The 25,145-nt window shown below is 33.4% G+C and overlaps 1 protein-coding gene and 1 long non-coding RNA gene across 8 annotated transcripts; one reads left to right on the top strand and one right to left on the bottom strand.

Moving 5' to 3' along the window:
* The first annotated feature begins 1,083 nt into the window (after positions 1 to 1,083).
* Positions 1,084 to 16,118, top strand: LOC116119101. 3 transcript variants are annotated; one of them, XR_004126320.1, is made up of 5 exons: positions 1,084 to 1,498; positions 5,861 to 5,996; positions 12,695 to 12,787; positions 12,912 to 13,003; positions 15,201 to 16,118. It is a non-coding gene; the product is annotated as an uncharacterized LOC116119101 (long non-coding RNA). The 3 variants fall into 3 exon arrangements; XR_004126321.1 differs by lacking the exon at positions 5,861 to 5,996; XR_004126322.1 differs by lacking the exons at positions 12,695 to 12,787; positions 12,912 to 13,003.
* LOC116119100 (MADS-box transcription factor 23-like) lies at positions 6,097 to 24,073 on the bottom strand. 5 transcript variants are annotated; one of them, XR_004126319.1, is made up of 10 exons: positions 23,935 to 24,073; positions 23,422 to 23,651; positions 16,203 to 16,281; positions 9,342 to 9,403; positions 8,363 to 8,462; positions 8,227 to 8,268; positions 8,099 to 8,140; positions 7,630 to 7,784; positions 7,428 to 7,525; positions 6,098 to 6,446 (listed from the first exon to the last, which is right to left on the bottom strand). XR_004126319.1 is itself a non-coding variant. In XM_031405053.1 (9 exons), the coding sequence occupies exons 2-8, from the start codon at positions 23,601 to 23,603 to the stop codon at positions 7,626 to 7,628; spliced, it is 708 nt and encodes a 235-aa protein (XP_031260913.1). In that variant the 5' UTR covers positions 23,604 to 23,651; positions 23,935 to 24,073; the 3' UTR covers positions 6,097 to 6,446; positions 7,606 to 7,625. The 5 variants fall into 5 exon arrangements, 2 of the variants coding, with proteins under 2 accessions (XP_031260913.1, XP_031260912.1); XR_004126318.1 differs by having other exon boundaries at positions 8,057 to 8,140; positions 23,422 to 23,670; positions 23,935 to 24,067; XR_004126317.1 differs by having other exon boundaries at positions 6,099 to 6,446; positions 8,057 to 8,140.
* Between the last annotated feature and the right edge of the window lie 1,072 nt (positions 24,074 to 25,145).

Here is a 25,145-nt window from a genome sequence, read left to right as displayed (position 1 = left end):
CGGGGCAGAAGATGGTCGAAATAGAGAACGACCGAGTTAACTATAGCAAGGTATTATAGACAACATGACAATTGTACGAGATAACATAACGAATGCACTACGGGCAGCGCAGTGGACCATGTCGTAGTTGTTAATGGAGTATACGTGTAAGAACGATTGTAAGGGTTGATAATTAGTACTTTTGTCATATATATATCAATGTGATGTTTTAAAACAGTTGGATTAGTACTTGAAATTAATATGAGATTTTGTTTTTTAATATTTACTGGTTACAAAATTACCAATAAAATGTTTAATATTATTAAAATGTAAATTGATAAGTTTTAAGGTTATAATAATACATTATTTTAACAAAATCCACCAAAATATTATATTAATAAATCATTTATAAAAAAAATAGATTAATCAAATAAAAAACACAAATAACAAGGTTAAAATACTCTACCAAACACATAGGCTCCGTTTGGTTCATTATTTTGATAGTTTTTAGAATAATTTTTTGAAAAAAAAATTAAATTGGACGGGTATTACGATGTATGATTTAGAAATTAACAAAAATATCCCCTATGTTTGTTTATTTACTAAACACCCTTATAATAAAATATTAAAAGTTAACAAAAACACCTCCAACCCACCCATTAAATACGGACAGCCGGCTACCACCGCCGGAGGGTGGCCGGAGTGTTTTTGCAATTTCTAAAAAAAATATTTATGGGTGTTTAGTTAAATTAATAAATTTAAGATGTTTAAAAGAAATTTAAAAATATAGAATAATATTTTGGTAATAATGACATTTTACTATTTAACTTTTTTAAGAATACTAATAATAACGTTCTCAAAAATGAAACAAATGAAACCATGTTCTTTAAATCTTATTCTTATAATAATAACTCTATTTAACTATTTAATACTATTCTCAAAATCGTACCCACAATAATAAAACAAACGAATCGTATATACTCGAGTGATCAGAAGAATCTTATTACGGGACCTCACACTTCGACAGCTGTCCAGCTACATCGACACCTTCTTATAATACTGTCCACACAGAATCTTTCTCCGATTTTCTAATCCACAGACGTGAACGTTGGCTTAGATATTTTTTCTCTCTCTACACACGACGATTTTTATATATTGAACTCAATAAAAACTTTGCCTGATCCAATAAAAACTTTGCCTGATCCTTCACTTTGATGCACTCTATTCTAATTCTTTCCGTTCAGTTGCCCTAGATCTTATTATTCATGGCCTCTTTATCTGTAATGCATATTGTTCCAAAAGAGATTTTCATGCCGATTGTTTTTCTTGAGTTGAAGTTTTTCTCTTGTTTGTTAAACAACTATGTTCAATTCTTGCTTTCTTCCTTTTTACTTGATTTCTATGCTTAATATTTTGCTGTGTTTTCTCTTGCCTTTGTTTTTCGTGCAGTTTTTCTCTCTGTTGCTCGCTCTATGGTAGACGTTTCTACGATGAATCTTTGAACTGTTCGTTTGCTCAGGTATTATATTGCATGTCCATGTTTGTGTTTATGTCTGCTTTACGCTTTTGTTATTGCATTACTTCTTCTGATTTCCATGGTTTCATGCTTGTTCAAGTATTTTTACTTATTTATATTTTGCCCTTTCCGCGTTCATATTTCGTTAATTTGTGGTTGTATTTTAATTGAATGCAGAAGAAATCGGTGTAAATAAAGTAGTTGTGCGGAATTTGTTGTTTTAAATTTAAGGAGTAACATGATGATGTTTATATGAGTTATTAACTGTTTCATTTTCTCATGGATTGAGCCTCCCAAATGTCATATGTACTTGGTTTGCCTTTGAATTGCAGCGAGTTGAGTCCTATGGTTCAGTTGTGAAGAAACTGTCTTATAGTGGCCAGTGGCCTTAAGCTGAAGTAGTTTTGAAATGTTGGATTGATTTTATCATGAAAAGTAGATTTGTTTTTCTTAACTTTGTTGTTGCAACATTATTGTTTCAAGTTTGTGAGCACAATGTAATTTTAGTTTCTATAATTTCATAATGGAGTGTACAATTGTGAATCAAAATTGTGTGCTGTGGTATAATTCAGGGATTTGTTGGAGAGTGATTGGTGGATTTCAATGATACTTCTTTCAGTTTGAAAACATGGATGAGAATGCTATCTTCTACATAATCAATCTTTGGTAATTCCTAAGGGTTAAGCCATTTTACAACAATGTTATTTGATACAAACAAAAAGGAAATAGTACCACCATGTATGCTCTTTCCCATTTATTAGAGAAATCATCTTTCTTTAACAGTTCAAGTCAGTGTGTCTTATTGAGTTTTACTGGACCAGTCCAGGAAAGAAAATATATGATTAATAATTTGCATCTGAATTTTTCTTGTTTTGCTACTGAAAGTTTTCTAAGTCTAAATTATAGGTATTGTTGAAAGGAGAAGTAGTGTGTCTTTGAATTTTGCAGTGTATCTTTATAGTTTACAACTCTGAGGCACTAATGAATTTATTAAGGGCGTTTATCTTAGTTTTTGTTGTTTTTAGGACCATTTTACAATGTCCTGATCTCTCTATATTGATCTTTTGTTTATTTAGTGGTCAGGACCTATACACATATAGATATACTGTAGAAAACATGGTCATTGCTCTATAAATCCTTCTTCAACCAATATAAGCATTTTATCAAATAAAATACTTATTGAAAGAGTCATAGAGTTTGAATTCAAAACTTTTTTTAGTAATCACTGAAGCTTGTTATAACCTTTTAACTTATTCATTGATCACATCAGTATACTTGTGCTGTTGTGCATGAAAATTACCGTAGATTGTTCTACTGTTCTAATGAGGATCTTGGATAGTAAAAAACACAATCTGTCTAATAATATAGTGAAAACCCATATCCGCTAGGTTAAATCCATCTAATGGTTAATTGAGCACATGTTCTACCTACTGTTTGTAGCAAATGTTAAGCAAATGATATCGGCAAAATGTGGTCCACATTTTTTGCCGAGTACCATATCAAGTTCGTGGATGTTTAGTTCTTTTATGTTGGTTTCATAAAGCTGATTTTCAAAATCTTTTTATTAATAATATGTTAGCCAATATTGTCATCAAAGGTGTCTTATGTATATGTACCCTGTGTGAATGGTTAGGCATCTTCTTCTTTTTATATTTATTTTTAAACTGTGTTCTGGAATCGATATGTTCAATGAGAGTAATGTATCTGGTTCTATTTGTTTCTCTCTGATCTTTGAAGGAAGATTTGAATTTATATTTGTTATATCAACCAACTAGCAGACCCTTTCTCATGTATTGTTGGAACAAGAACGTAATAGTTATCAAGTTTTAAAAGGATATTAAACTTCCTGAGTATATCAACTTTAAGTTTTGGTGGGAGAGATTAAATTCCAAGCATATTTGAGAAGAAAGTAAAGTCTTACTTTTTCAGGGATGCAATAAAAGCATGTGAAATTATAGGGTTTTATGAATAAGATGAAGGCATGTAAACCATTTTTTTGTAATTTTCTAATTGTTCCAAAGTCTTATAAGTTGAATTAATCAAATTCAATTTTTGTACCCCATGGGCTATGCTTATTAGTGGTAAAAGCCCTTGGTTTCAGTTATGAGGTCAAAGATTCAATCTTTTTGGGGCCACCTATGTGAGATTCCCGCATGCTTTCTGGTTATTGAATTTTTAGAGTATAGAAATAGGCTTTAATTAGATCTTGGTGAACATGTAGGGAAGATCGATGAATTTCTAGGTAAAAAATGAAATTTAATTTGACCATTTTGTCTTTTGATAAGGTCACTGATAGTTTAAATTTTCAAGTAGAAAGTAATAAGTGGTTAATTTTTTTTCCTTCTGTTGTCAAAAGTTTAGTTTTGAGTTGGCAATGCACGACTTTGGCCATATTCCACATAATGCGCCAATTTTAGTTCTTATAAACAAATGATTGTTGCATGGTTCGGTTTGGGTTTATTTACTAAATTACCAATGAGAGAGCAAAGTTTCTTTTCTTATCCATCACACTCCAATAAACAATAAAGCTATCTTAAGAATGAAACAACAAGCCAATAAGCCAAAACAAGGGGATAAACATCGTAAGACTAATACACACTGCTTGAAAAAAAAAAATAGATATATTAACGTATCTATGAAATTTTTAGGTTGTTCTCAACTCTCTCTCTCTCTCTCTCTCTCTCTCTCTCTCTCTCTCTCTATATATATATATATATATATATATATTTTGCTTTTCATGATGACACTTCAAACTACCCTATACCACTTATTGATAGTAATATTTCATTTCTGCGACTACTGACCACTTATTGTGAGGTTTAGATACAAAAATTGATGGTAATATTTTATAACTTCCTATTACAACAGATAAGGTATTAAAAAAATGTTAGAGTTTATCATATTCAGATTAAACAGTAAACATGAACCTTGTTAAATGATGAATCAACATTACATTCAAACCAATTATTTAATTTAAATCTCAAAACAATTTAACAACTTCCCAATTAAAATTTTCCTTGTGTGTTAAAATATCTTCTTAAGCATCACTTATATTGCATTAAAAGGCTTTGAGTTCAAATTTCTCATGTCACTTATATTGACATCTATATTTGTAAGTTTGTCTATTCTACCTGAAATTGTTGGGTTTGATCTATGTTACACATGAGGTGGCCTCATACAGGTTTTAATATTATTGTTTTGGCCCTTGATAGCTTATGTTTTAGGGTCAAGTTGTAATTTAATAATGAAAGCTGTGTTGTAAAGTGATTGTGTAATTTTGATTAGTGTTTTCTTTAGAAGTGTGACTTTGAAATATTGACTTGGACAACCATCATCCTACCAATACTGTAGGTTGGGCAGTTTGTGGCAAATGGTCACTTGTTGATTGAATAAGAATCTATTTACTGATATAGTTATAAAGTCCATTTACTTAAGGTGAACGACATGTGTTCACTTTTGAAGCTTCTACCGTAATTTTTGGTGCCTAAAGTGTTCAGAGTTTCCAATCAAAACTTGTTTATCCTTTGACCTCTGTAAGAGCATCAATTATTCAGTTCCAACTGTTTATTGCAGGAAATCACAAAATACAAATACTTCTGAAAAACCAGAACAAGATGATGAAAAGGATTCTTTTGATCTCTTTTTCAGAAAATTCTTATTCATATTGAATCTTTCTAGAAGTATCTGAGTGAAGTGAGACTGTTTTAGTCTTAATGTTTGGATACAAGTAGGCTATCCAAATTTTGGACAAATTGCAATGGTAGTGAAACGAATAAACTCACTGCCAAAAGCTTGTAAAACCAAATTAAATTTTTCTGTGAACTAGAATAAGAGCGCTGGCCCACCCTTTTATTTCATACCTTACTGTTATTTCATAGTCTGAACTTGGAAGTCTTGGTTCGCTTGTATTAATTAGCAGTGGTCACTGCATCCAACTAATTTATTTATTGTAGCCAACATATGATGTGATTTAGTGTAGCGTGTTTGTTTTTAGTTATATGTTGTGTGCATCATTAGTGAGCGCACATGAATCTGGTTTTTTGAGTGGAAAAGCACATTAGAAATTCAGGTTTTTCTCTGGATGTATTCAACTGTTGATTTGTTAGCATCTTCTTGGTTCTGATATCTTTTATTCCTGACACCTTATACTTGCAGCCAAACTATCCTACTCATAAGCTGCTAGAAGTTTCTCATTTTATCTTGCCTTCTTCTCACGGCCTTAAATACTAAATGGGGGCAGAGTGTAATCATTGACTCTTTACTGATAATGACATGAAAGGGGTCTGCGTAAAGAACTTAAAAGGATGTAAAGGACATAAATAACGGTCTTTTCAGTGCTTGTACTGACTAATGCACGTGTTACAGGGCAAAGCACAAATATGCTGGATTGGATACTTAAGAAAGAGAAAGGGTGCCAAAGCTTAAAGCTCTGGTTTTTGGTTTTTCCACCTACCAGAGTTCTTCTGTCTTGAAGATCTCACATATATATTCTGCAAACTAGGTATGCCAACATCGAAAATTTTAAAAATCTTGTGTAGTTATTGTTGACAGAGAGAGAAGACAAAAGACTGAATGGAATAATTCTTATTGTCTTAATTCTGAAAGTTACAAGGAAGCCTGGTATACAAGAGTTTTAAAATAGGAATATTCTAAACTAGGAAAAATATAATATTCAGAAAAATAAAAGCCTATTTTACAGCCTTAATTATAGCCCTAATTAAAACAAATATACAATAAAGGAAAAAACCCTAAATTAACGTAATATTGTCAACAGTTATTATAAGATATCTTGGACAAACCCAGCAAAGCACTTATATGCTATGTTGCACACATAGAAAGTGAAAGGATTCCAAACCTTGAGGTTCTGATCTTTGGTTTTTCCACCTACCAGAGATCTCCTGTCTGCAAGAGCTCACATAAACAATGTAGTTTTTTGATGCATCCCTGAGAACTACATATGACAACATCAAAAATCTAATAAATTTTTTGAAGTGATAAAAGGATATCTTGGACACCATTTACAATGCAAAGTACATATAAGCTGTTTTGGGTAATTAAGAATGCGTAAGGGTGATGGAGCCTGAGGTTCTAGTCCTTGGTTGTCTATTTACCAGATATTTCCTGTCTGCGACAGCTTACATTTATGTCAAGTTATTTGTTAGATCCCCAATGAACTAGGTATGGCAGTATTGGAAATCTTATAAATCTTGTGCAGTGATTTATAAGATATCTTTGACATTTATTCTTCATCCTGTCTTTATGTCATTGTTGCATGACATTTTGTTTCTAGCCATCTTCCTACGTTGTACAGTTGGGGTTCTCATCTTGCTTCTCAATTTGTTTTGCTCATTATGTTAAATTAGTTGTACTCATTGTGTGTTGTTTTTTGCGTAAGTTATGAATTAGGCATGCCTTGTTTGATCTGGTTTGCATTTGTATGTACTTAGCTATCCACTTAATCTTATTGCTATCATGTTAGTTTAGTATCTTTCATTAAGTTTATCATATTGAAATTTTACAATTATTTTATAAGTGTCTGTACTAGGAGATGAAAAATAAGCCTTTAGAGATGCGCTATGTGAATGACCCGTCGCATGCATTGCAGTTTTCTTGAATATGTAATTACTAGTGATGAATTTTTGGCTAATGTGTTTACAGCAACGTAGATCAGGTTTTCTGGAATGCTGGCGAACCTTCATTAAAACCATATAGGTACTACAACTTTAGCAGTATCAATCATAACAACACCTTTTAATAAAAGTTAGTGTAAGACCTGACACATTCTTTCCCATTATTGCATAAAATTTACAAAGATATTGGGTTTGGCAGATTGTTCTACAGTAATAAATAGAGCTTGTTTCATAGAATATTGCACACTAAATCTGTTGATCCTGCAGCTTAATTTTACTTGTATTTAGTATCAGAAGCTTACTGATCAAGCTTGACTTTTGAACTGTGGGGCAAGTTATTGATAGAGTAAGGAGTGATGTGCTTCCACAGTTGTCAAATTTTTGTTAATGCAGCTGCAGTCTGTTGCAAATATTGAAAAACAATGTGCAGGGTTGAATTAAATTAATAAACTTATTAAACATAAATTATATATTACTTACAACTGTATCAAGGAAAAACTTTACCCCAGTTGCATTGATTTTGGTGGTGTCTCATTTTTTTGAGGCTGGGGCTGGCTTAACTGGAGACGGAGAGGTGGGTGTGATTCGTACCCATTGCTGATAGTGTATGGAGGCTGGGAAATCCTGTTTGCTGCATTTACATTTCTTGATCCATAAACCTGAGACCCAAACCTTTTGCTTAAGCATAGCTAATAAGAAAAACTCACTTATACAAACTTAATAATGTATTTCAGAGGCCTTGAAATTTTGTGGTATCAGGGGTGCTCATGGGAGGCCATAGGTTTAAGCTAGCAAGCAGTGTGTTGAGTGGGAGTGTGGCAGTTTGTAGAATAAGGCATGTATACTGAAATTGAGGTATGAAAAGCAGGTTCAATAATGAAATGGTGATGAGATTTTTTTAAATCGTTAGTACAGCTCTCTAGATCAGTACCTTCTTTTGCAGTTCTTTATTTTCTTGGTGGAGGATGTTTACCTTCTTATAGAGTTCTAAATTCTCTTGATGAATGAGACTTCCCTGCAGTAAACTCAATGAGATCAGGTAACATGGAATTAGCCCATAATAAAAATCTCAACAAAATTATAATCATCGTTTGAGGAAACCTTGTGGTTGAGTTCTTTGATCTCATCAGTTAAAATTTGTTCCTACAGAGAACAAAAGATGAATTTATTTCTCTATATATATGGATTATCCTAACCATTGTTGAATGATATCACAATTGCCTTGAGTTTATTTTACCTTTTTCACCCGGACACCCTTCAAACTCATTTCTAGTTGGTTTTCCAGATTCTGCAACTCTTTGACACTTAAACCAGAAAGTTCTTCTCCCATCAGTTGTCTGCATAAATCAAAGTGAAATGTTTGGTATGCTATAAAATAACACTGAAATATTTTTATTAGTTCATGTGATATATGTTGGGGTATTTCACATGGTCTTAACCATTAAATAGCAAGTCCCTATTTTCTTATGTCATAAATTTGTACTCTAGTTGTGTAAATGTCACATTCTTGCCTACCATTAATTTACAATTCTTTCTTTGTAAATGTTTGTTATTTACTAGTTTTTGAATCTTTAGATCATTATTGTGGAAGCATGAATTTTCTCCTATCATTAACTCAACCTACGGATGGATAAATCTTTTCTCCATGTTTTAAAATGATGCATGGATAAAACCTGGAGCAAGTTTTGATAAATTGAATGAATAATGGAGTTTATACCATCTTCTTGAGACTTTTATCCAAAAAGGCTAGATATAGAGATTACTTTTGGGCACTGAAAGTCAAGAATACCTATATTGGATATCCATACTAAGTTCAGATCATATAAGGTTTACACAATTTGTGACTCTAGTTGTCAATTGTCAAGTCAAACTATGTTGGATTATTGAGATTGCATTTAACATATGTCATTTTTTAGGTGCATTAAATTTGCATTTTAAATTTAATCTCAATGGTTGATTTAGTGGAATGATAAAAAAGCAATGTCCCAATCGTGTAAAAAATGTGGTATTGTTGATATTGTCCCTACATATCATGTTCTCTATTCTTTTTTGTGTTTGTTGTAAATACTATTACCAATTTCACTTCTCTTTAATTATTTATTTTTTGTATTATAACATAATTATGCATTCATAAGAATTAGATCCATAAGAATTTTTCTTGCTTTATTATACATGGAAGAAGTGATAGTTATACACTGAGTAACTAGTGGTTCTACCTGTGGCATTCTTGTAAGCCTTGTAGCTGTTGCCTCAAGTTGGCAGCCTCCCTTTGCCAAAACTAGCAAGTAAAATAATAAACATAAAATAAGAAAGCAATATTTTAAAGCTAATATGATATAGGAGAGAAATTCAAGAAGTTGAGGAAGAAGATATGAATGTTTGGAAAACTAGGTTTGAACTTTTTTATTCTTTTTGGTCTTGGTTACGTTGTTGCAATAAGGCATGATAAAGCCTGACCTTAACAAATAGATTTGTTGAATCTTTGCCATCAAGGAAAATAAGATAAACATATATGGGAAAGATATAACCAATCTTGCGTTTTTTCTTGTGGTACATGCTCATTCACTCACTTACCACAGTACTAAGTGTTTTTTTTTTTTTTTTTTTTTTAATTCTTTTTGCTCTTGGTAAGGTTTTTTTTTTTTTTTTTAATTCTTTTTGCTCTTGGTAAGGTTTTGACAAATAGGCATGATAAAGCCTAACCTCAACAAATCTCAGTTTTATCTTTAAGTCAAGGCACTCGAGATATCTATTGAACTTTGAGTTGAGCCTTTTGGGTTTGCCTACCAAATTAGGCTTATGGGTTGCTTGGCTACAAGTATTTTTGGTGTATTATATCTATCTTTTTGTATATTGTCCACATGTGTCTTTCTTTCTATTATTTCTATTATTTCTATTATTTCCATTTTTGATTTTAAATCTTGGAAGAGGCTTTACACCTTCTCTTTTTCTTTATTCTCAATATTTATTGTTTTTCATTTCCTTGTGAATGATAAATGTGAAAGAAGGCTTTACACGATTCTTAGACAATACTTTGTTATGTTGAATTCTATGTGATTAGATAAAAATGGTTGGATCTTGAGTTTATAAGCGATGTCAACTAATATACTAGTTTTTGGTTGTTGGCAAGTGGTCGAACTGTGACGAGCAGTATTAGAGTTGGCCTAGGTTTTCATATATATCGTCTGACCATGGGTAATTTGGACTAGTTAGTGCTAATTGTGAGGAGGCTGTCACAAAAGTTGGTGACGGTAATGTTTGTAATCCATATCAATGCCTATAAAAGTTCTAGTTAAGCTAGGTGGGACTAACCAAGGGTAATTTGGACCTGTTATGGTAATTGTTGATTGTGACAAAGGTGCCTAAAAAGGATCCAGGTAGGGTGGGACTGACCAAAGGTGATTCGGGCTGACCATGGTTCGTGTTGACTATGATTAGAGCGTCACATGAATAGGTAGGGATTAATGTTGCAAGCCCTAGTTAGATATATAAATAGCTTGGATCTTCTGCTTATCAAGGTGGGTAAACAGCATTACTTAAGAAGTTAGTTTTTTAGGTAGTAGGCAAGTCTTTGACCTTTGATATTACTATATTAGACACAGTAGAGCCAATTCTCTCTCTCTCTCTCTCTCTCTCTCTCTCTCTCTCTCTCTCTCTATATATATATATATATATATATATATATATATTGTAGTTGGAGATACTTGTCAAAGGTAGGTTATTCTCATGAATATTTATATAACTAATATGATTTTTTTGTTTTTAACTTACTCTTTATATTGATCCTTACCATGATAATATTTTATTTACGTGTTGGTATTTTATAACATCCTATAGGTTCCTCCCTTACGAAACAAAGGGTTTTTGAGTGGCAGATGAGTTCTCGGGGTGTGTTAGAAGATAGAGGAAAAGTACAAGAATGTGTTGAAACCTTCCATAACCTTTAAAAGCCTTGTACCATGTTCGAGAGTGTCCTAGAGTTCCCTATCCTTCCTTATGTCTCTTGATTTGTCCATAACCTTTTCCAAGGCCCTAGAGACTTCTAGGACACTCTATCTCCAAGTCTTAGGGCCTGATGGAATCTTCTACAACATTGCTTAACCTTGCGGAAACTTTCGCACCCTCCTAGAACCTTCTGAAGGCTTCTATCATGTTTTGGATCTTTCGACACATTTCAAAACCTTTTGCTTCATTGCAAAATCTTCTACGAAATGCAAGTCACCATTTGTACAATGTGAACTTTTTGTCGCCCTCTGAAAACCCTTTTTTTCCCTTGGGACAAACCTATTTGATGCAACATTTTGCAAGGGACACTTATTTGAAGGTTGAGCTAAGGACTGGGGATGGCCTTTGCTTGCTTGGTTGGCGGTTGGGGAAGATGGGGGCTTAGACATAGTACAATGATTTTTTTTTTTTTTTTTTTTTTTGATACAACGTAATACATTTTACCCAAATACCAACCAAACTGTATCATTGTATTCTTGTTGCCTATGAGCAATGGAAACAAGGACTCAACGACTATGCCAAAGTCATAATCTAGCACTCTAGTCGTCAACTACTATGCCAAAGTCACAATCTAGCACTCTTTTGTGCCTCATCACAAACAGTGATTTAACCGAAAAACCCTGAAATTTACTCATATACGAACCAAACTATATCATCGTATTCTTGTTGCCTAGGTGCCACGAAAACAAGGACTCACAATCTAGCACTCTTTTGTGCCTCTTAACAACTGTGTCCTGTGCTGACACCAACACAGGAAAACTAGCTATGTGGAGCTTGCCCTTGTTTCTATAGACGAGGAATAGGGGTAGGGGCCACAACCCTTGAACTTTTGCCATCCCTAATATTCTTATCTTTTATTAGGTGACATGATTATTACTACGTGTGGCTTTGATTGGCATCTCAACTTGGAAGGCTTCTTGGTCTTGCATCGATACTAGTTTATTCCTTATTATTGGTTTTTGAGCTTCTAGCTTTTTCTTATGTGCTCTAGGTAGGTGATACGATGGTTGTAAACCCACTCCCTTCTTTATCTCTTGGAGAAACAAGACGCTTATAATTCTTTGCTCTATTAACAGAGGTTGGGTTTTTAGATATGGCTGCTACAACAAGAACATTAGTATATTCTGAGATGGTTGCTTATGGATCTAGGGGTTTTTTGATCTTTGTGTTTCTTGGTATATTGTGATAAATTAGTTAAATTATTGCATGCAAGTAAGGCTTATGTCTGGATCAACATGTGGAAGTTTAGATCCATGTCACAAATTTGGAAACCAAGTTCAGCAATGCAAGTGAAGAGGTGATATTAGAGTTTAAATATTACTGGTGAGCCTTAATGATGCAACTAACAGTTCTATAGTTCTGACAAGCTTAAGATTTCTGTTTTGATTAGAATAAAACTGTTGACATATTGAGTAGAAATCGATATGTAATTAGGGGAAAATTATTAATGCCCCGAGTAGTCACATACTGACCTACATGAGGTCATTGATGGTCGAATAGATGTCTAGTGATAGAGCTAGGTCCAAGGGCTGATGGTGACTTCTAACCTTCTACATGATTGTAGGAAGTGGCAGTTGGCAAGTAGTTGCAATGGACCAAACAGAGAGAACCTGCAGAATGGATCAAAGCAATCATGAGTGAATGTTGTCTACTTTAGGTAGGGGGATTTGATAATGACTTGGGATTGTCACATACTCGAGATGACATTTCAATTATCGAAATGCCATCTCAAGGGCTGCTTATTTAGAAAGCTATGAACACAAGTCCTTTGTTGTTTGCAGATATCCTGCATTTGGCAGTGTAAAGGCCAAACTTTTTTGGAGGATGCAATCCAGAAAGCATGTTGAATTGTGGACCTCCTAAGCAACAGTTGGTGGGTGGTCTCATAACCACTACATTGTTTACTTCCCAACTAGTTTATTGTTGGCTTGGAGAAAAATGCATTGTCTACTTTCAGCACAATGGTTTTATAAATCCAAATGGTTGTTCCTTGTGTTCAATGAATGACATTTTCTTTAAAATATATTATTTATGAAACATTTTGATGATGAAGGAATTGTATCTTGTTAATGTAACTTGATTTCTACTGGTATCTTCTATCTGAGATACCCTGAGGGGTTACAGGATACAGTTCTTTCAGGCTCTTATAATTTGCTGACAAGTCATACACAGTTGTCAATGTTTTGTTGTTGGTTGGACTTCATTACAGTAGGAAAATTATGGGTTTGCAAACTATTCACTTCTGGGATTGCATTGCATTTGGCATGTTGTGTATGTTTTACAGGCATCAAGATTTTGGTTGTGAAAGTTGCGGGAAGTTTTATTTCTGGTCATTGGGCTTCTTTTGACTACCAAAATATCTGTTGTCTCTCTATTTTAATGACTCATGCGGTTTGTATTATATATATATATGTTCATCTGTTCTCTGAGCGGTTGTTGTACATGTCCTGAAAATTTTGAAGGAAGGGCAGAGATTCTTATTATTATTGGATCTCAACTCAATGACCATCAGCTGTATGTAGACTCTGTATCTTCTTCCTTTGTCTCAGACTTGTACTGAATCCGGGAAAAAGCTGATAGTTTGATACTGTCCCAATTAAGCCTCTTTACCTCCTCCAAGGCCTGGCACAAAATGCTCTCTCCAATTCTTGCTAATAATCTATATTCTGCTATACTGGTGTACCCTCCATTTCCAAGAGAGGATTTAGGCTGTCTTCCAGTTCTTTTTGTGTAGAAGTCAGGTACTGCTGCTTTTCTTCCATGAGCTTGGGGATATCCTTACAGCAGTTGCTGCTCAACTCTGAAGCTTAGTATTACGCTTCTTCAGCTTCAACAATTTTCAATCAAGACCTAAGTGGATTATAAACCTAGAAAACATGCTTACGAGTTATGACAGCCATTGCTTAATATGTGATGTCCAAATGTTCAATTGACTTCATATGGTCATCAACTGATTCATATCCTGAAAGAGATTTACTGTTCTATCAATGTCTTCAGTAGAAGATGATCCCATCTTTGATGCCTTTACATTTGGATTGAGGGAGTATTAAACTTTATGATGTTTGAAACTGTGGTTATGTCTGAAACTAANGGAAAATTATGGGTTTGCAAACTATTCACTTCTGGGATTGCATTGCATTTGGCATGTTGTGTATGTTTTACAGGCATCAAGATTTTGGTTGTGAAAGTTGTGGGAAGTTTTATTTCTGGTCATTGGGCTTCTTTTGACTACCAAAATATCTGTTGTCTCTCTATTTTAATGACTCATGCGGTTTGTATTATATATATATATGTTCATCTGTTCTCTGAGCGGTTGTTGTACATGTCCTGAAAATTTTGAAGGAAGGGCAGAGATTCTTATTATTATTGGATCTCAACTCAATGACCATCAGCTGTATGTAGACTCTGTATCTTCTTCCTTTGTCTCAGACTTGTACTGAATCCGGGAAAAAGCTGATAGTTTGATACTGTCCCAATTAAGCCTCTTTACCTCCTCCAAGGCCTGGCACAAAATGCTCTCTCCAATTCTTGCTAATAATCTATATTCTGCTATACTGGTGTACCGTCCATTTCCAAGAGAGGATTTAGGCTATCTTCCAGTTCTTTTTGTATAGAAGTCAGGTACTGCTGCTTTTCTTCCATGAGCTTGGGGATATCCTTACAGCAGTTGCTGCTCAACTCTGAAGCTTAGTATTACGCTTCTTCAGCTTCAACAATTTTCAATCAAGACCTAAGTGGATTATAAACCTAGAAAACATGCTTACGAGTTATGACAGCCATTGCTTAATATGTGATGTCCAAATGTTCAATTGACTCCATATGGTCATCAACTGATTCATATCCTGAAAGAGATTTACTGTTCTATCAAAGTCTTCAGTAGAAGATGATCCCATCTTTGATGCCTTTACATTTGGATTGGGGGAGTATTAAACTTTATTATGTTTGAAACTGTGATTATGTCTGAAACTAACTTTGCCTCACAAATGAGACCAAATTTCTGTATTTTTCCTACTTTATTATTGTTTAAGTTAAGAGTTCGTGAACTTAGAAAATTTTCTTCATTTTCTAAGGACCAAGGTCAAGATAGACATAGACGACTGGAAGGAGAAAAAATAAAGACATCAAGTGGTAGAAAAACCAAGATGGTTATGGTGCTGAAGGGATTGGGTATAGCAAGGCGTGGGATCCAATCCATGCTTCAAAACTTGAGGGTTAGTTGAGCAAGTTAGGGTGCTGTGGCAAAATACTGTTCTATGAGGCCCTCATGAATATGCTACTGAAAGTTACAGCAGCTGGTTGCAAACTTCTATTTCAAATTTTGCCGGTAAGTTTCTTTTGCATTTCTTGTGTACCACTTTTTCCCCTTTTAGATATCAGACTTATAATAATAAAGTGGTTGCAAACTGTAAAGAAGTAGATGAAAATCTCTTGAAAGATGAAGTTAATGATAGGGATAGGTTCTACAGATGGGAACACTCAATCCCTCATTGAGCGCCATATTTGCTTGAATTGCTATGATGCCTTGAAAGTTCAACATCAACAAAGGAATTCTTTTGCATTGTAGCAAATTTTGTATTGTGACTAAACTACTGCCTGTGCATTAGCAGACTAACGATCTTCTATTTCTAGTACTAATCACTGCATCTCAAACAAAAAATAAGTTGAGGTAGAAAATAGAAGTTCATTTATTTTGAAGTTCCTAGGCACAGCAAGAACTACAACTGCATTGCATGGGCTGTAATCATAGCATGGCAAATATAGGCAAACTTCTATTAAAAAAATTTTTCTTAGGTAAATTGTTCATTTTTTGTACTTCAGAGCTATCTCTTTGTGGCATCTTTTTGTTTATACCATATGAAAAATTAGATCACATCGCATGATAGTATGGCTTGATGAAGTTCAGCCAGGTTGTATATGATCAAAATGATATTGAATCCAATGAATAGAAGCTCGAGATTTTAACATTTTGGGTGATGCTAGAAAGTCATAATTTTGTTCCTTTTTCTATTTAGGGGATTAGCTTCTATTCTGGAATTAAGATGTCAATCTTATATTAGTTGGCAAACACGTACCTTGACTTCTGAAGCAGGGTTGAGCAGCTGATTTTGTTCCTGTTTTAGTTTGCTGTAGCGTTCAATAACAGATGTCATGCTGCCAAAACGACTTTAAACATTACTATAAACTACTTTTGCAAATAATCACCAGTGCTATGACAGAGTAAAGAACTTGTGCAAAAGCAAAACAATATTGTAATTATATGACTCATTGAGCACCTTCGTTCTATACAAGAAAACCTTTGGAAAAGTTGAAACAGTGTCATACAGCAGCCATCTCATACAGTCATATAGTTTAGTAACATGTTAAGAATCAAATTATTTATAAAATCAATATGACAGTTTAATATTTATGTGAATGTAAGAGTCTATATAGTATTAACAATAAACGAAGAGATAATGTGACAAATGCTATGACAAGACAATGTTAAATAGTATGACCATCAGCCTATAATCAGAATTTCGATTGTTTTGGACGTGTAACATTATTCTATAAACCAGTATGAACAACAAAATTATTTTAAGAGAAAGTTCAGAAGGTACAAGATAAAATTTAATTTCTCTCTCAAGGTATTGAATATAGTCGGAAATTTGTCCTAAAAAATAAATAGTAAGAAGAGAAAATCAAAATTCATATAATAAAAAAAGTTGTGACTTAATTGAACCATAATTATATACTTGTTGCCTTTAAGTTTACCAAACTATTCAATGTTATGAAAAGCAAGAACTCTGTCTAGTGTTTTGGCATCTGAAAATTGAGGACCATCTAGTAAGAGGCTTTTGTCTATCTATATCTAAATTCTCTTTCTATTGTTTCTCTACCTTCAACCCTATTTGCTGACTGGAGAGTCATGGTTGACCATCTGAATAGCATCCTTTGACCATGACTATTGTTTGAGGTGAAGTCATGACCAAACCAAGTATGAGCATGTCAAATGAATGACCAAGTAAGGAGAGATCAAATAGACGACTAGGCAAATACGTTATAGTATATAACCAGACCATGGTCTTTAGCACATCGAAATGGATGGTTAGATGATCCATGGGTGGGTCAAAATGGATGACCAGGCCCGGGCAAGAGCAGGTCATTCTTCAGACTTGGACTTGAAAAGACCAAAATTTTTAGCTTATCCAAGTCCGTGACACTGGATCAGGTATGACTCCGAGCTAGCCCAAACAGATTACTAGACAAAGTAAGAGCGAAACAAAACAGATAAAGATGATGAGGCCAAGCCCAGGAGAGTTAATCATGTGAATACCTTTGGAGAAACACATTCGAGTAGCAATTTCTATGGGGGGTCAGTGATGCTTAAGTAAACACTGTTTCAGGAGACCCTAAACACTATTCAAGGAGACCGCCATGCACAGCCACTTAGAAGAGATCCTCTAGGAAAGACCTCCAAGTTAGACAGACATGCAAAGACTTTCGAGGTTAGACATGATAAAGCAAATCTTTTGAAATCAAACATGAACCCTTCTTGTTGAGTCGTGTCGAAAAATGAAGTATTGAATTAGTTGTTAAGTTAGTTACTTTGAAACTAAATACATGCCAAGTTAGTTGACTGTTATTAGGAAGTTAGTAAGGCTGATAGTTGCAGTTAGTTTGTATAAGTGGCAATATATATACACTTAACTTGATATCAAAGGTCACACAAGTCCAAATCCCTACATTTCAATTAGACAACAAAAAAAAAAAAAAAAGTTTCATGTGAGTTTGAAGATATCAACAAAATATTAAACTTATACCTATTAGCTTAAGCTTTTAGGTAGAATGGTAAGACAATGACAATACATATATTTATACCATTGGACAATCTCAACTTATCATCAAAGTTAGATGGTGAGTTTATCTCTTAAGAGGATTTCACCCTAGTGGTATACCTTGCATAAAGTCACATAAAATGCAATCAATAAGTGATACAATAATAGTAATAATAGATGTTAAGTGATAACTTAACAATGACGACACATATCATAATTGATATATCTCACATAAGACAAAAATTGCATAAGCGGTGCAATAATAGTAATAATACTGAGAACATTATTGGGGTATAAAAATCAATGCCAAGCATAGCGACAACCAATTTACTTTTATGCATGCTGCCACATTTGCAATATATCTACATATTTGCCACATGTATAAGATAGTCTATCTACTCTTGGTCACATAAAGAACAACCTCGTTATGGAAAAAGGGCTTTCTCTCTCTCTAAACTTTTCTCTTACTTCTTGAGAGAATATTCTTTTCTTCCTAGAAAGAGAAATAATTATGCATCCTAAGACATACTGATTTTTCCTTTGATTCCAGTATTTTTTAACACTATTTTCTCTACAAGTTCATGAAAAACATCGTATTGATTTGAGCGTAAAAGAGTTTTATGATCACCTTGTCAACACATTTTAGATCATATATTGTGCATTGTATAATACTCAGTGTATATAAGTCAAAATGGAAGAACATATAAGGTATTATTAGGTCAAAATAGTTAATCGAGGTCTGAGGAAATTAAAATGGATGACTAGCTATGAGTAGATCACATTGGTTATGAACAAAATAACTAGATGACCAAGCTAGGTCATGAGTAGGTTGTAAGTATAATGACTAGGCCAAGGTCTGAGCAAACTAGAATGGATAACTTGAACTAGAAGGTATCAACATTATGAAAATAGATGAACAAGCAAGTATGATCATATTAGAATGGATGAACAATCCCCACTGAGTTCATCATACAAGTTATATTCCGTGTGGTGCAACTTTTGTTCTTTTTATATCAACACCAAAATTGAAATCAAAGAGTTTTCTACTTGTGGTGTTATTGATGCATGCATGTTCTATACTAGCACCATCAGAAATTAAAACTGCTCCGACGCCCACGTTTCCAACTACGGGAACCGGTGTTATAATTCAAACAAAATACTAACAAGCATCCTAGTTGGTGTACTGTTTCCTACCGGACACAGATTGCGCCGGGCTATGGAGGTTCTTCGACGCCACCTGCTTGCCTCAAGGAAGTCCATCGAAATTAGCTGCCCGGTTAACAGACTCGACATATCATTGTTACATATGCTTTGTGGTTTTTGGAAATTAGCCTAAATGAGCAATTTTGAAAAGTCTTTTGAAAACCTGTCAACCAAGCAAGAAATGACATATCTTGACGAAGATACGCTTGAACTACATTACACAACTCATTCGATATGCTGCATGGAAACATGCCAGAAGAACACATGGAGTGTCCTTAAGCACACAGTGTTAATAAAAAAGATGTAAGAAAGCCGTTCTATATGGTGCTTTATGAAGAGTTGAAGAAGAAAATGCAAGCATGGACATTTTTGTTTGTTTACAGCGATTGATTAGCTAAATAGTAAAAACTATGGGGTCTAACAGAAAATATAAGCAGAGATCTTTCATGCAAACAACATAAAAAGTTGGATTCAAGAGTTCGAGGATTTCATTTAAAGTTGTAAATTAAACGGATCTTACAATCATCTCCTTCATGCACCAAGATATATAGGGTAGGGTTTCCTTTAAATTAGTGAACTTATGGGGGGAAAAGAAAAAAAAATTCATACCCCCTTAATTCACTACAAAATGGTTCAACAACGTAAATATTAACATGTATTGCTAGAAGTCACACCTTAGATATTGTAAGTATTTCAGTCAATGAAAGTTTCTTCCAGCTATGATAATAATTAATATTAAAAGAAAAACTACTTGCTAGTTTGAGAAAAGTGTTCCAATTACTTTTATTAAACACTTTTGACTTTGTTTTGGAGTTAACTAAGAATACATTAAATGAAAATATGCTGGTAAATAATACAACCCAGATTTTTAAGTACGCAAACTAAGAAGATTGACTTAAGAACAAATTTTCAAAGAATATTTTGCAAAATCCAGAAAACCATTAAAAAGTAGAAAATTAAGCGACTGAAATGATGGATTGATAACAAATTTCAACTGAAAACCATTAAAATGTACCAGGTGGAATTAAAAAAAAAAAAATTTATTTAATTTCCAAGAATTACTGGGTGATGAAGGAACGGAGGGTGTTCTACATATTAATCTTGAGAGGTTTTTTTGTATCGCTTAACCAGAATAAATGAATATATAATGTGCTATCACCATATCTAAGAAATTTTTCATGATAAAGGTTCACTATTTATCTGTAATGATTTTGGACAGACCAAATCTAACCACTGAGTGCAGAAATTCTTATTTTTGGTATGTGAATTGTCCTGTTTTGGAGGAAAACGAGGAGTCGATCCCCATGCAAACAATAATAAGGTGACTAAACGTATATCTATTGTATCTTTTGAGGAAAGATTGGCCATAACCAAGTGAGAGCCGAGAGGGATGCACTCAAAAGCCTTTTAACAATATATATAGAACAATGCAACATGCATCTTGTTTCTTATTTCATAATTCAGTGGCAGATGTGTAGGGTTCCTCAAATTTCAGGTCATGTGCCAGTGTTTAAGCATGATGCTTGGTGTTTTGAGCGATTTGAGACATTCATAAAAATCAAAACTCTTTCAAAAACATTATAGAATTTGAATTACACAAATGATTCGTATTATATAATAATAATTTTATAATTTACTATGTAATATAACATTTATTTAATCTTTATTGTATAGGATATGACACAAATTCATAATATTAATCATCATACTATTTCATTATTGAAGTGATAATTTAATTGATAACTTATCAGGAGTAACACAGACTTGAAATACAAACTTGTGTGATGTATAATAAAAAATAAATTAGAATGTTATGGAGTTATTAGATAATTATACCATAAACCAATATATTTATGCCATCTATAAAAAAATTTATCTATCTTATATCAATATGATATGCATCTATTGGCATGATACCACTAATGTTGGTATAGTGTTGATACTATAGACTTTCTGTCTATAATTATTTTAATTTATTTTTTTGGATCCCCTAAAGAAGATAATCTCTATTATATTTTAGGGAAATTTTTATAAGATTATATATAATGTTTACAAAAATGGAAGGTATAATATTATATAATCTCGTGATTAGTCGAATTAATTAAGTATCAATATCCTCTCCTTATGTGAGTTTTCTTTAACTTTCAAGATTTGATAACACGTGTGCATTTTCACTTATTAATGGTTGAGATTTACTTGTCTATTATATTCTTATTTCGTAATTACCAATCACAAGATTTTATTTATTTATGTAAAAAGCTCATATAAGAAGACAACCCTAGTCTATTAAATAATTAGAAAAGAGCTTTAAGTTGAATAAAATACAGATTATATATTCCTATAGGAGAAAAAGATTTAAAACTTAGGGGCTTTGATGTGATCACAGTATGAAATAATCACACGCAACCGACCATAGAACATACAACTATTTTAAGAGTAAGGCATCACATAGAAAGTTTGTATCCCAAGATTTACATACAAAGTAATGGGATGAATTCACAAGAAAAGTTAACGCAATAAATATGCAATATAAAAGTTGAATGACATGACAATATAAGAGTAATGACAGTCAATTTGTATGAAAATCTTTGTTTACACATTTTATATATATAATATTACTCATACTTTAAACCAACATATATGCCACACAAATGTGTTTCTTTAGCTTCTAATTTCCTCATCTAGCATACATGTCTTGCAAAATATATCTAAAAAGGGCTATACATAGATAAACCCTTAACACGAATAAAATATCAGATTTAGAGTCACTATATATTATTAAGTACTCGAATCTAAGTAAATGGAAGAACTAAATCCTTGTAAGAATATGAAAATTAGGTTTACTTGCCTACTCAAATCCTCTCTTACAAGTTCAAGGTTAGAGAAACACTGGTCCAAACTTTTACGAGTTTCATGTGACAACCACATAAACGTTCGTGCAGGTTTGCCTAAATAATGCATGGAAGTGTGAAAGCTTTTGGGGACCAAGGAAATTCTATTGTTTTCTTTTCTAAAACTTGTATATATATCAATGTTGTACCATCTAGAAGTAGATAGAAAATAAAACAAAGATTTAACCATATATCTATATTACTATATATATACATGTACGGCAATACTCAGAAGACAGAGAATAAACGGCTCAAATAGAAAAAGCCTTGGTACTTCTGAAACTACTAAAAGTGCCACACAAGTTCAAGGCCATTCCCAAGAACAAAACGCACTGAAGAGCAAAGACAGGCAAGACTCTATGCAAATCCGTCATTGCAATACTCTGAAACTCCTAAAAAAGCCACACAAGTTCATGGAATACTCTTCTGGGAAAGTTTTGTGAAAGATCCCCTCATCCGTGCAAAGTGTTTCCCCCCGTTTATTGAGAAAAAGAGAGAGCGTTTTACAAGCACTTGAGTACGACTTTGAATATTCAAGGCTTATGCCAAACTGAAGTTGAATAAAGAAGATCAAAACTAGAATCACTTCTTATTTTGCATAACGCTCATTTCTTCTTTATTCAACATCAGTTTCGCAGATGCCTTCAACATTCAAAGTCGTACTCAAATGCTGGTAAAACGTTCTCACGCTTATTTTTGTTTGGCTTGTATTATTTCTGAAAGAATGAGCGTTATGTAGAATAAAAGTATCAAAAGGAGAATCATTTCTTTTCTATTTTCTTCCAAAAATACAATATACATGATTCAATCTTCGAGGCAATAATCTCCAATCAGCAGTCTAATTATTCGTTTCCTTTACCTAGTTGAATGGTGCAAACCACTCACATTTTATAACCTCCACCACTCTGACCGTATATACTTTGGATTAATATAGATAATTAACTTTAAAGTTATACACATCCAAGAAAAGGTGTATGTATTAAACTATCAAGCTAGAGATGGAATCATCCTTTAAATCTGTTGATAGCATAGAGAAAACCTAGTCTATAAAAAGTAATGACATCTGCAGCATGAGCAACTTCAGTCCTCTGACCCTTCAAGAAGCAAACCATATATTTTCTAAGAATCCAAGGTGGCAACCATATTTTATGTAACCTTGATGCAACACCGACACTAACTTGAATCCTATTAATACAAGTATCTCACTTCAAATCTCAGTCAAAAGTTGAAGAAAAAGAAAAGGAAAGCAATAAAGGCATAATAAATAGAGAGAAAGAGCAAGTGAATCTGTATATATATTCAAGAAAACCAGAATAACTTTAAACCAGATGGATGATATGCAATAACTGGAAGAGGGAGAGGGAAAGAGAGAGATATCTAACCTAGTGCTTGAATATTCATAGAGCTTGCTGGTGCTGGAGAAGATAATTAGCCCCACTTCTGCATCACAAAGAATCGATAGCTCTCTCGCTTTCTTCAGCAACCCGTTTCTTCTTTTCGAGAAAGTCACTTGCCTACTGGTCGAATTGTCAATCCTCCGGATCACAATCTTTCCCCTTCCCATCTTCTATCTTCTTCAACCGTCCTAGGGTTCCTCCGCTCTTAGTTTCTCCTAGATCAGCAGATTTGAGCTGGTCAGTTAGAAGATCACACACATAAAAGGAAGAACTATTATAATAATCAAGACAAAGGAGAATAATAATTCCAAACTTGAAACGAATTAAGATCAAATTAAGATCATCGCGAGAATGAAGCAAACCCAGATGAAGCATGAGACAATAATTACAACACAGATTGAGATCAACCCGATGGCAAGATTCTTTCAAACACACATGTATAGTGATATAGAACATGAAAAAAACAAGAATAAAAAGCAAACTATAAATAGAACTTACTTGTTTTGATCTATAATGAGGAGGAGAAAGGGAGAAGAGAGAAAAAAGCTATAAATTCTTTTGTAGAGATGTCTATTATGGAAAGCTGGAAGTGATTTTAGGGAGTACAACCTCTTATTTAAGGAAACATGGAGCGCTTCTGAGTACACCAAAACAGCTTGGTGGTTTTCTTAAAGCATATTTCTAAGTGTAGTCGCGATTGCAATAAAAAATCTGGGTATTCTCTTGGAGAAAGAGACAATTGTCAGGGTGAATCAAACTAACATGTGTTGACCTCCGTTAGAGGATCAGAACAGAACCTAAAGTTACGAGAAAAGATTGTTATGGACAAGTGTCGGCATGACACAGCGAGTGTTCGAATTTCCTACTCGGATGTTGGGGCGATTTGGCTCCTAGGACTCTCAGAGAGGCCCAAGAATCGTGGGGTGAGTGTGGAAATAGTGGAATTTATGACATTGTGTATCAAATAGATCACTGACACGTGCTATTGCAAAACCAAGAGCGGTTTCTTTCGGGGCTCTTGGAGAAAGAGAAAAACTCTCTGAGTCTTTCTACAATTGACAAATTAATTTACTCTATCTGGCAACTATGAATTTGCGCACTCGCCATGTGTGATTTCTTTTTTTTTTTTTTAAATTAAAACTCTTAACAATACAAACAGTTTGCTCCAAGCAAGTAATTACTCACTTTCTACTCAACGTTAATATTCCTATAATTTTTTTAATAATTCAGAAATCTCTTTCTTTGGTTCGAAACTAGAGCCCCCAATAAACCCTATCATCCCTGAAAAAAGGTTAAATATGTCTTTATAATTTTATTCTTTTTTTTTTTTTTTTGGTTGAAAAACCTAAGTAAACCTCATTAATTTTGTTTTTATATTGATAATCTTCTTTTTAGGGGGGGCTCTTACAGAATTTGAAGTAAGTTTTGGATGAATCTTTGCTGAGGTTTTTATCGATTTTTGAAAAAGTTAATAGTATTTTCCTGTAACTTAAACTTTACTAAGTTGAGTTTAGCCAGCTATAAAAGTTTCATTTTTATTTGATTTGGTTAATAAAATGGGTTGAAGCTTTGATTGTTACCATTTATGTCAAATTTATTGCCTTTGGATGTGTGGTAATTACAATAGATGATATTTTTTTTTTTTTTTTTTTTTTGAGTTTATTAAATTGGAGTATTGACCTTAATAATAATTAATGGATGACTTTTCC

The sequence above is a fragment of the Pistacia vera genome, unplaced genomic scaffold (genome assembly GCF_008641045.1).
Source record: "Pistacia vera cultivar Batoury unplaced genomic scaffold, PisVer_v2 Contig873, whole genome shotgun sequence".
NCBI lineage: Eukaryota > Viridiplantae > Streptophyta > Magnoliopsida > Sapindales > Anacardiaceae > Pistacia > Pistacia vera.
This window is presented reverse-complemented; position numbering and strand designations above follow the sequence as displayed.